This window comes from Hippopotamus amphibius, chromosome 2 (assembly GCF_030028045.1).
Source record: "Hippopotamus amphibius kiboko isolate mHipAmp2 chromosome 2, mHipAmp2.hap2, whole genome shotgun sequence".
Taxonomy (NCBI): Eukaryota; Metazoa; Chordata; class Mammalia; order Artiodactyla; family Hippopotamidae; genus Hippopotamus; species Hippopotamus amphibius.
The window spans coordinates 149498852-149511499 of NC_080187.1; the positions used below are offsets into that span (position 1 = coordinate 149498852).

The following is a 12648-nucleotide window of genomic DNA, read 5'->3' on the forward strand; positions in this document are numbered from 1 at the left end:
TTGGAAACATTTGTTTCAAGTAGCAGGACCTTTTTCAGTAACAAAGACCATTATGTTCTAACTACAAAGGAAAATGAGACTATTTTCCTGTCTCTTTCTATAAGAATGCATTTCAAACAGGATACCATGGTGAGGTGAAAGAGCATTCACTCCCCTGGGAATGAATATGCAGGTTCTGCTTACCTGCTGGAGGCCAAGCCTTGATGTAGCCTGTGCAGTGGACCACAGCATACTGGGCTTCTCCTTCTTTCACAGGGCCAAGGCCATTCCTACAGAAAGAATGTTTGTGAGCTTACTTTCAGTACCTGGGAGTGAGGCAAGGGTGTCCATGATTCCTTTGGTATCTAAGCTACTGGGTTCACCTGTTGGCCTTGTGTTTTTGACTCTTGACTCCTCACTGTCCTGTTTTCCTTCCTCCTACATGGTCTGAATGTCCAAAATAAATCCAGCCAACTCCCTTTCTCATCGCAGCCACTGCAACCCTGATGTGCGGGTCTCTTGGTCTCTTGGTGCTCTCTACGGCTAAGCCCATCTTCAAGTTCGGCTATTTTTTAGCTTAGTGCATTTAAACTATCTATGTGCATAGCCCCAAAACATACAACAGAAAGGCCTACTGACCTGAACCTTTTCCTCATGGTGGTTATTCTGTTTAGAGGAAGGTGGTCCAAAGGAGCATTTCCACACCTAAGATGTGATAAATATATTAGAATGAGTGAACACCTAGGCAAGTTTATAGAGCACATAGTGCTACAGACAAGTATATGGGCCTTATCTAATGGGAACACATTTATTCAGGTAAGCCCGAAAGCCAATTTCTTTCCAAAGTGCAGAACCAGGGTTGTGTGCCTGTGAATTTTGACTGTCACTGAAAGCAAGGGGTATGTGACCCATTCTGCAATGCACATGGAAACTGTCTCAGTGCCCAGCCCAAAAGCCGGAGACCTACAAAAAGACACTAGGAGGATCCTGGCCATGCTCTGTCCTGCAGATCATTTCAGTGTAACTTGGTGGTTTTCAGGAAACAAGGGAAGGGGGTGATGACACCAACAGTGACTCTCTAGGCCCGCGCAGAGGAATCAACTCAAAACAGATGTTGCCAGTTGACAGACGAACAGAAGCATCTTCTCAGGCTTTAGCTTCACAGTATGGAAACTCCTTCCAGCCCTGCAATGTTCTGGCACTAGGAATAAGCAGGCAGCTGCAAGCCTACCGATGGCAAAGGACAGAGTGGGGACAGAGGAAAGAATGGGTCTGGAACCAGGTCTTTCTGCGGGTCCTTCTCTGGGATGCAGGGGATGTGAGGCGTCCCACTGCCCACTCTGGTAGCACCTTTTCTGCCTGCCTTCTCCATAACTTTCTCAGCATCTCAGGTTCTGAACATCTAAAGCCTGCACTGTGGCCAACCTCTGACCTGTGCTCTTAGTATGTCCACTCTTTACATGCTCTTTCATTTTCCATCTGCATGACAGGTGATGCCCTCGATGCCTCAGTATTCAATACAGCAAAGGTAAGAGTCCAATTATACTCTGAGAGCTGAGACTGTGGCCAGCACGAGATATTTTCACAGCAGGGTCAATCCAAGACTCTGCTGCCCAGGGATGCTGGCATGGCCCTCTGCCCTCTGGCAGGCTGTGCCCTGTAGCTTCCTGAAACTAAGCTATTTTATTTGGAGAGGAAGGCCATGGTCTCAGCAGATGGCAGTGCTGCTCACCTCCCAGGTAAATCCAGGTAGTGTGGGGTTGGCACTGGGAAAAACAACCTAGAGCATGTCTCCAGAGGCACCAGAGCAAGGAGGGGACTGCCTGAATCTGGTCGATAGGGCAGTGATAATGGCACTGGAGGCTACTCAGGAATGGTGTACTTATGCTTCCAATAAATTTATTCACAAGGCAACTGCTTAGATGGTGCAATTAAGAATTCACATTGCTGGGACTTCCCTGGTTGTCCAGTGGTTAAGACTCTGTGCTCCCAAAGCAGGGGGCCTGGATTTGATGCCTGATCAGGGAACTAGATTCCACATGCCACAACAAAGAATTTGCATGCTGCAACTAAAGATCCCACATGGCACAACTAAGACACTGTGCAGCCAAATAAATAAATACTTAAAAAAAAAAAAAAAGAATTCACATTGCTGGTGCTAGACTGAATGTCCAACAAGCTAGGATGGGCATTTACCCTATTGGCCAAAGCACTGAGGAAAGCCTTTGCTCTGTTGGGCTACATTAACCGATGGCATTTTGTCTCTGGGTGGACACTACTGCATGTGAGTCAAGCCTCCCAGCTTGCCCCTGTGGGCTGAACAGAGGGCAGTCTACGCAGACTCAGTGCTAAATCACATGGAGATGCTCGTGTACTGTCACTCCAACACCATCTCATGACCTGAGGCAGGCAGTGAAGAGGATTCCATCCATGTCTTCTGGAAGAATTCCAGATGCTCAGCCTGGAGAGGAGCCGACTTGGAGAAAAGGACAGCATACTCAAGTCCTCTGCTGGTTCTCCGGACTCAGCTAGAGGTTGGAGAGGCAGGTCTCCCCTCAACACAGGCAACCTGTGATCTAAGATGCACTAGCCTGTAGATGAACAGGTTTTGTTTAAGAAGTAGAGTTGTTCTAAAAGGTGATTCTGAATTAGTGAAAACATAGTCTTATTTTAAACTTCGATTGTCTGGAACCTCACAGTCCCCGACAGATGCTCAAGTGACAATTCCCAGTCCCAGCAGCAAACCACGGGAGGAAGATGACAGTACTGAGAGGCTCCACTGTGCCCGGCCCTGAGATCGGAGCACTGGGTGGCTTGGCAGGGGCAGGCAGCAGGTCGGAGAGGGCAGGAGACAGTGGAGCTGAATCAGGATCAGCGTAGACCTGGGTGGACTTATCGGGAGAGGTACTCGAGAAGAGCCGGGGAGACCACAGGCCCAGGCTGGCAGGGACTGGCTTCTTTCCTGGAGGAGAGGAGGATGCCCGCCTCACTCAGCTGCCCACAGCTCTAGCAGCTGCTGCTTCTCCCTCTGGGGTCCAGGGATGGATCCTCAGGCCACATATCTGGGACTCGGAACAGCATCTGCTGGTGGACCACGCCTTCCTCCTGGAAACTTCTTTCACCCTCTCTTGTTCCCTGCCACCTGCTAAGCCGTTCCTTCCCAGTCTCTGAGTCTCTGAGGGTTCTTCCTTGCCTCCCTCCTGCAGGGTGGTTTGGGCTCAGAGCTCTGACCTCTGCTTTAGCAATACTCATTTCCCAGGTGATCTCATGTGGTCTCGGGCTTTAGATACCATCTCACTGAAGTCAATCCCCGACTCTGTATCTTCAGCCTTACACCCTCCCATGAATTTCAGAACTGTACATGCAACTGTCAACTCATCTCCATTTACAGGTGAGACAGACCAAGGAGGAGGAGGCTCACACACTGCAGTCAGGAGATGACGTCACCAGAGCGAAGATGCGATCTTACAGCCCATCGGGACTCTCAGCCGCAGGTGAGAAGGGAGCAACCCCACCAGAGCCCAGCCCACTGTCCCCCCAAACAGACCTCATCCTGCAGATGAAGGACCTCCGGGAGCCCATGCACATCCTCATGGACGACTGCTGCCCTTCTTTCTTGACTGTCCCAGTCTTCAGGTCCAAGATTCGGCCTGAGAGAGAAAGAGAGAGAGGGACATTTGCATAAGCCTCTGCCTTTGATTGTGGCAGAATGTGTGGATGTGTGTGTGTGTGTGTGTGTGTGTGTGTGTGTGTGTGTCTGCAGGTGTGGGGGGAGCTCTGCAAATGAAAGCATGTGGGGCCATGCAAATTGTTTGTTTCTTGGAATTCCCAACATTCTTTAAGCAATGAAATCCGCAGAATTCTAATGCCTTGTTTTCTTCAAAGAGTGGTCCATACTTTGCCGTCTTCACTTTGTCCATTTCCATCGCCACCAGTCCCTCTGATTCGGCTTTCTCCCCCACTACTTCAGGGAAACGGTGTTCACCAAGGTCACCAACAACTTTCTTATTGCTAAATTCAAAACACATTTTCCCTTCAACTTCTCTGGCTGCTTTGCTGAATTTTACACGAAGGCACAATGATTCTCAGAAGTCTTGCCCCCTCCCCTTGGCTTCTGACAAGCACTCTCCGCTCTCCTCGTGTCTGCCCCTTCATCTCCCAGGGGCTCCGACCACAGCCATCTTCTCTTTTTGTTCTACGCATCCCCGACGTGATTTTATCCACTCCAAGGTTTTGATGATCACCTCTATCCTAATGACCCTACGTCTACACCTCCAGCACCAGCAGCTGACTGTACACCCCCAAGGCAGCATCACCCACTTCTCCCCAGACACCCACAAACGCATCTCCATCCAACAGCAGTGCCAGAATTCTAGCTGTCATCTCACCTTCCTCTTCCTCACCTCCTGCACACTCAGCCTGTCTCTCCATTTCGTCTGGCTCATCATTTCTCAAGGGAGACTCACTCCCTTCCAAGCCCCCGTATCCCTTCTCCTCGGTCCACCTTTCACAAGGCTGATGGCTGTCAAGAGAACACGCGTTTGACTGTGTCCGCCTTGGCTTAAAACTGCACTGCTAGGTCCTTGTTGATTATCTGTTTTATATACAGGAGTGTGTATATCCCAGCCTCTTAATTCATCCCTGTAGAGCACAGGGCACTCTACTCAATACTCTGTAATAGCCTATATGGGAAAAGAAGCTGAAAAAGAGCGGATATATGACTGTGTATAACGAAATCACTTTGCTATACACCTGAAATAACACAACATTGTAAAGCAACTACACTCCAATATAAAATAAAAATTAAAAACAAAAAAATTAATTGCTTACAGGCACTCCTTACAGAGTCTTTCATGATTTGGCCCCTGTCTGTCATTCAACCTCACTTCCCCTACATTTCCTAGTACCCCGTCCAAGAGAAACATACTAAGAGCCACCTATGTAATTGTAAATGTTTTAATAGAAACATTTAAAAACAAAAAAGTTAAAAGAAGCAGGTGAAATTACTTTTCCTGTACTTTTAATAATATATCCAAAACATTATCCTTTCACCATGTAATCCATGCAAAAATTATTAATGGGATATTTCACATTTTCTCATACCAAGTCTTTGAAATTGGTGTATATTTTACATGTAGAGCACATCTCAATTCTGACTGGCTCTGTTTCGAGTGCTTAGTAACTAGATGTGGTTTAGAGGCTTCTGTATGGTACAGAGAGCAGCTGTGGACCACGGCCTCATCCAAACACTCACCAGGCAGGCATCTCTGTAAGTACCCTGTGCCCTCACACATTTGCAGACATGGTCCCTTCTGCCAGAAATTCTCTCTCAGTTCCACATAAACTGTTATGCTGGTGAACTGCTACTCATCCTTCAGGATCAGTTTACATGTCACAACCCCTGGGAAATCTTTCCTAAGTTCTTCAGGCAGAGCTTCATGTCCTTTTCTTCCTTCTTTCCCCTCCCTCCCTCCCTCCTTCCTTCCTTCCTCCATATTGTAATGATTTAATTACATGTCCATTTTCCTTGACCTTGAGCTCTGTACCTTGAAGAAAGGAATAAAGTTTAAAATGTTGTGTCCTAGCACCACTGGCAGTGCCTGGTTCAGTGTACAATCAGCCCTCTGTATTCCATGGGTTCTGCATTCCCGCATTCAACCAACCATGGATGGGAAATATTTGGGGGAAAAAATTCCAGAAATTTCCAAAAAGCAAAACTTGAATTAACTATGTACATAGAATTTACAGTGTATTTACAACTATTTACACAGCATTTACGTTGTTATTACATATAGGTGTTACAAGTAACTTAGAGATGATTTAAAGTATGCAGGAGGAGGACTTCCCTGGTGGTCCAGTGTTTAGGACTCTGCACTTCCTTGCAGGGGATGCAGGTTCAATCCCTGGTCAGAGAACTAAGATCCCACATGCAAATACTACACTGTTTTATATGAGACTTGCGTGTCTGTGGATTTTGGTATCTGTGGTGGGTCCTAAAACTAACTTGCATGGATACTGAAGCACGACTGTATATGCTAGTTGAACTAAGTCATTTTTATTCATTCTTAAAAGCATTTTTCAACACAATTGGCATTAAGTAACATGCTAGTATAAATGGACTGTTACCTTCTTAGTTTCCTGTCGCTAAGTCAAAACACTCACACACATGTGTGCACCTCTCACCCGCTGTGCTCTCACCTCAGAGGAAGAAATGCTGACTCTCAGTGTGTCCTCCCCACCCACAATGGGCTTTGTTCCATCAGCCAGACCCCTCCTGGCTAGTTATTTCTAACTTCTCCCCTCCCTTCCATCTGCTCCTTCCAGTATTCAAACACCATCAAATATCTTTCATCATGGGTGTTGGGAGGGTGGGGTGGGGAACAAATAAAAAAACCTTCTCTGACCCTGAAGTTCCCGTCCTCCGCCCCTCTGCCATCAGAGCGTCCTGTCCACACGCACTGTCTCCCACCCTGCTCCTGCTCATGGCGTGGCCCCCCCCCACCTTCCCTGCAGCTCACGAGGCTGCTCCAGCCTAGACCGCAGGGTCCCTGTTTGTTGCCACATTTAATACACACTATTCAGTCCCTCTCGCTTTCATCCTTGACCTTGACCAGTTCCTCCTCCTTGGAACATTCTCACCCCAGGACACCACCTTCTCCTGCTGCTCCTTTGCGGTTCTCAGCCCTTGTGGTGCCTCCCCCTCCCCAGCCCGGCCCAGCACTCCTGGTGGGGGGCAGGGTGTCTTGGCTCTTTTCTTTCTCCCTCTCCCTAGGACCGTCCTAGTAATTTTTTGGCTCCCCCACTCCCTATGTGCCGATGACACCAAGATGCCATCTCCAGCCGGACTTCTGGGAAGCTCCTCTGTGTCCAACTGTCTCTTGGGCATCTCAAACACCTTACACTCCACAGGTTCAAAACCAAATCCATCTTCCTGTCCAAAGTGTCCAGAGCTGCCCTTCCCATAGGCACCACGACCCTGCAGTTGCTCAATCTAGAAATCTAATAGCTAAGAGCATGGACGTAGCTTTAAATCCTGCCTCCCTCACTTACTGTGTGACCCTGGGCACGTTACCTAACAGCTCTGTGCTTCAGCTTCTTCCTCGGTAAAATGAGGATAATAATAGCACTTTCCTCAGATGGTTGTTGTGAGGATTGAATGGGTTAATACCATGAAGCGAGCATGGCTCATAGAAGTGCACTATAAATGCTTATTAAATAATGAATGTGAAAAACTCATTCCAACATCTGGTCAATTACTAACATTCTGTCAACTCCCCCTCCTGTACACCCTTGGTCTACGCACATCCATCTGCACTGCTACTATCTTAGATCTGCCCTCACTGCTCCCCTGGATGGAGAGCTGCAACAGCCTTGCCCCCTTCAATCCAGCCTCTGCACAGCTCCCAAAGTCTCTACTTAAAACACAGAAACAACAATGGCTATATTACTTGTGTGACCCCCAGCACTGAGCTTCTCTGGTCCACAGTTTTCTTCCTGCAAAATGGAGAAGGAGGACTCACTCTCAGGATCACTGCGATACAACACATGTACAAGTGATCTGCACACAGAAGGAAAGCAAAAAATGTGAGCACCCAGCAGACTTCACACAAATGATCCTGCCACACCCCTCTTTGAAAACCTTTCATGCTCCCCATGATCGATTCCCAATAAAATCCAAGTCCTGCAGCCCAGTATCAAAGGTCCCCCTACAGGACTTCCCTGGCCGTCCAGTGGTTAAGACTCTGCGCTTTCAATGCAGGGGGCACGGGTTCGATCTCTGATTGAGTACTAAGATCCCACATGCCATGTGGCATTAAAAGGTCCCCCAAGATCTGGTCTCTGCTCACCTCACTCTACCTGTCACCCCCTTCCACTGACCTCTCACCCACCCCGCTCAGCTCCCTCCCCGGCACAGAGTGACTCATCATGGGTCCCCAGGGGCTGCTCTCACCTCTCAGCTCTGCCTTGGGAACCTCCCTTCCCTTTGCCTGGCGAACTCCTATTTATTGTCCCAATCTTGCCATCATTTAATACATATTTATTAAGCACCCATAATATGTAGGCACCAACATAAGCAGAAAAAGCTAAACAGGCAAAGGCTTTTATATTCCAGTGGGTGAAGAGACAGCAAAACCCAAAGAACAGAAGGAGTAGGAAGGGAAGGAGGGGGGGAGGAGGAGAGACATTGTGTCAGGAGGAAATAAGTGCCAGGAGCTAAAATAAAGCTGAGTCAGAGTAAGAAAGTGGCCAGAGACCCATCCCTTCGCAATACGTAGTTGAATGGGTTTCCATCACTTGAAATCAAAAGGTCCTTGAAGAAGGCACCCCCCCACCCAAGTTGACTCCCACTGCTCCAGGTGGAGGGGAGGGAGCAGGGGTGGCACACAGGGTTCTGGACGGGGCGTCAGCTCTCTTTCCGCAGCACCCATATCACCAGCTGGGACACTACAGCCTTCACCCCCACACGGACCAGGGCTCTGTAGGGTGTGCGGTGCGCAGCTCTCCAAACACCAGTAATCACCCTCAGGCCCAATAAGGAGCCACACATCTTTAAGCAGGATGTGTATGTACCCCAGAGTTCAAGCCCGTCTGGGGCCCAGCTCTCAGTCTGCTGGGAGCTCTGGCGTGGTGGAGGAGACCCCAGGCGTCTGCCAGCCTGTTCTGTGCCATCTATGTCCCAGGTTTGACACCTGTCTTTCTCACTTGCAGACAGCTCCTTTTTATGGCTGTTTTAGTGGAAATTGTCACTTGCTTTATCATCTACCAAATGGCAAATGGTTTCAGCTGCGAAGCAGGCCAGCCTGAGATTCTGTCAAATTCCAAAGTGTGCTCTGAAAATAAATCACAGCTGTGAAGCCCATGAGCCCTGGAACACGAGGAAATGAAAAAACACATTTCCATGGTCTGCTGTCATAACCCTGAGGGGCAACTGCTGCAGCGTTTATTTCTCCGTGTGCTTCTCCAATTTCCTTGGGGACAATGAACCCCCTTTCCAGCCTCCTTGGGAATGGAAAGCATGCCTACTTTATGCAGTAGGTGTGTTCCTGAAAGGCTGATGGAAATTGGATTTTTGACTAATTTAATAGCAGGGGAGATGTATGAAGGTAGGGAGCCATCCCCTGGTCCTAGGCAATGAGTCCCGGTGTAATGGACTGAGAATCACCTTCCATCTCACAGGCAACTGGGTGTCGGGTTTACTTACAGCGGGCCTCCCCAGAAGAGAAGCGGGCATGGAGACATAGCTGCTATTTATACTGCTCTTAACCTTCTTTCCTGACCCACAGAAACCTTGGGTCTGCTTAGAACCATGGGTCTGGATTTCTAGGGCTGGTTCCCTAGAAGCACAATTAGCTAGGCCAATGCTGACCCCTTCCAGAATCTCCCCGACCCCTAACCTCATCCACTGGGTCAGGAGGACTCGCTCCTTTGCAATCCTGTCACTGGCTGGTCCCACCATGAATCCCATCCTGCTTTCCTTTGGCCGGTGCCTAAACTCCTGGCCACCCTGGCCACCTCTCTCTCCTCTCTGTCCTCTTCACCCACGATCCATGCCCCCTGCTCTCTTAATCTCCTCTAGGAGATTATATCCTAATCTCTTCCAGGTGCCCTCTGGAATGCCCACTCTAAAATAAACAAACTCGTCCATCCTCAACTCCTTTCAGAAATTCCCTGCCCCCTGAGTTAACAGTCCAGCCGGACCTGCTGCTTCCCTGGCGGCACTTCTTCTGGAGAAGAGACCTGTTCTCCCACATCCCACATGCTACAGGGTCAGGAGGGAGGTCTACCACCTTCCAGGGCCCCCAGAGCCTTTCCAGCTGGGCCCCCAGAGCCTTGTCCACCAGCAAGCCCTCTTTTTTTTTTACAGTATTTTTTTTTAAAAACTTTTTATTTTATATTGGAGTATAGTTGACTAACAATGTTGTGTTAGTTTCAGGTGTACATCAAAGTGATTCAGTTATATATATAATATACCTATTCTTTTTCAAATTCTTTTCCTAATTGTTATTATAGAATACTGAGCAGAGTTCCCTGTGCTATACCGTAGGCCCTTGTTGGTTATCCATTTTAAATATACAACGTGTATATGTCAATCCCAAACTCTCTAACTATCCCTCCCCACCAGAACACAAGCCCTCTTTGCTTCCGTAGTCTTCTAACCTCCGGGTCACTGCTCCTCTTTCCTTTTAGATGTTAGCACATCATACGTAGCCTCTCTCTTCACCCCAAGACCCTCTATCACCATGGATGGTCTCAGCATCCACATGGAGGATCCCTCTAACATCCCTGCCTCAGTACCTGCCCTCCTCAGCTCTGAGTATGGTCTCCCACTCCGTGGCAGACACAACACCCACCACCATATTCTGGAACTCACAGGCATCTACAACTGCCCCCTTGGAGATTTTACATTCAAACATCCTCTTCTGGACCACAACTTGCACTTCCGCTAGTCCCTTCACTCTGGCCCTTCTGCTTCACCAGTTCTTTGAATTCTGCCAGTCCAGTGCCGGAAGCCTCTCACCCCATCAGCTTCCTTCTTTCAGTACAGAAGCCACAAGCTTCTCTCTGAGCACTGGCACCCGTCCAGTCTCCAGAGCAGGCAGGGTCACGTTACACAATGCCCCACTTTGCCAAAGAAGCCCCAGAAATCTTCCAATGCAACCAGCAGCTGTGGAGGCAGAGACTTTTTCTGCATTTGATGTGCAAAGGAGAACCATGAGTTGATAACATATCCCAAACCCGAAATACGCTATTTCAAAGTGAACAGGATGGGAGACACAGTTCCTGCATGTGCAATTGTGGGAGAGGAGCAAGTCACTTCCTTTCTATGTATCTCAATCTCCTTAACTGGAAAACAGGATCAGACCTGCTGACTTTGAAGGTTCTGAGGGGATTCGAAGACTTACACATAGGAGCTCCCATAACCCCCTTTGAGAATTAGAGTATAAATGACTGGCAGGCTCCAGGCAGCCACTTTGTGAGCACTAAGATGATTGTCCTGGACTACAGAGCACAGGTCTGAGAGGCTCTCCTAGAGTCAGCCCAGTCCCTGGGCTCCAAGAAGCCTCTTGGCTTCTCTAAGGAAGGTTCTAGAATAATGCAGCCAACACTGTCTCAGGCTAAAAAGTTGAAGAAATACTTATTTTTCTCCTTAAAATACTTTTTTTAAAATTCTAAAACTAGTGGTCTTTTTAGAAAAATCAAATAGACACACACACACGTGTGCAGTAAAAACCCCAAATAATTTTCCTCTCTATAGAAAAAACTATTACCACTTAGGCATATTTCCTGTCAATCATTTTCTACACATGCCTGCTCTTTTCTTTTAACTAAATGAGGTTTTATGGTATATATTTTTCCACTTTATATTACAACATAAACTCATAAGAATTTAACCATAAATATTATTTGAAAGATTCTGTGATATTATTTTGAGTAGACAATTTACCATTGGACAGTAAGTTCTTCCCAGGTTTTCTATATGGCAAGTAATGCTGTGGTAAATAACTATATAGAAAAAAATAGTCCTATCATCTTAGGACAGATTCCTGAAAATGGAATTACTGCATCGAATGAAAAAAATTTCCTTAAGGCTCTTAATACCAGCTCCTAGTGAACACTGCAGTCAACACATTGACCAATATTCAGTGTTTCTATTCCATGAAATGGAAAGAAGAATTATGACACATCTCGTATTTTAACCATAATTTTTAAAAGACAGGTAAAAAGCATAAGATGCTTTAGAACAGGAGTTGGCAAACTCTGACCTATGACCCAAAGCTGGCTCACTCTCTGTTTTTAAATACTTATTGCACCACAGCTATGGCCATTCACTTATTTACTGCCTATGGCTACTTCCACGCTATAATGGTAGAATTCAGTAATTAACTGTGAAAGAGACTATATGGCTCACAAAACCAAAAATCGTTACTATCTGGCCCTTTACAAAAAATATTTGCTGACTCCTACTTTAGAAAAAGAATGATTATAAAGATTCCAACAACAGAGCACCTTTTTCTATGGGCAGAGGGCCCTTCTGTAATTGTTTTCAGTAAGTTGATTTTTAAGTACTATTTTGGTCAGTAGTAACTTTTTGAAAAAAGAAGAATCAGAAGTTTGTCTTGGATAAGATCACAAAAGAAGGCTTTGTGCTCATAAAACAGCTCCCCAGGCTATAACAGAAATACAAATATAAATGAGAATTATTTCATCAAAAGAATCCTTAAGAAAACTGGAAACATCTTATCTTGGTTTAAAAAGGAGGAAAACAAGAGAAAATGATTAGCAACAAAAGCAAAGCAATGGCTCCATGATGGACAATATCTGATGTTGTTCCAAGAATGTGTGGCCCCTGAAATGGGAGCCCAGGGGCTGGAAGAGACTTTGGTTGCTGTTCCAGTGACAATGTGTTCTCATTCTCAAAAGGCTGAGCCCGGCCATTATAGCAGCTGTGCACACAGGAACAAAACACCCCCCACAGCACAGGAATCTAAGCAGCGTGCACGAGGCCTGCTCCGGAACAGACTCCAGAGCACGAGCTGCATCTACTGAGCCTGGGAAGGAACGGGCCTTCTGCTCGGTGAGGGAGGGTGCATTTTCCCCATATCTCATTATCCCTGGCAAGTGTCTAGACACAACTAAGGGTACAAATATACCAATTCTCAAGTTGCA

General features: G+C 47.1%; 1 protein-coding gene across 4 annotated transcripts in view; it reads right to left on the minus strand.

Moving 5' to 3' along the window:
- The window catches only part of ARNT2 (aryl hydrocarbon receptor nuclear translocator 2), a 197879-nt gene that overhangs the window by 80185 nt on the left and 105046 nt on the right, over window positions 1-12648 (minus strand). For all 4 annotated transcript variants that reach the window (XM_057724319.1, XM_057724320.1, XM_057724318.1 and 1 more), the window contains 3 exons: window positions 3527-3629; window positions 619-684; window positions 184-269 (listed from right to left, as the gene is read on the minus strand). In XM_057724319.1, coding sequence (XP_057580302.1) covers window positions 184-269; window positions 619-684; window positions 3527-3629 — 255 coding nt within the window. The remainder of the gene's footprint in view (window positions 1-183; window positions 270-618; window positions 685-3526; window positions 3630-12648) is intronic.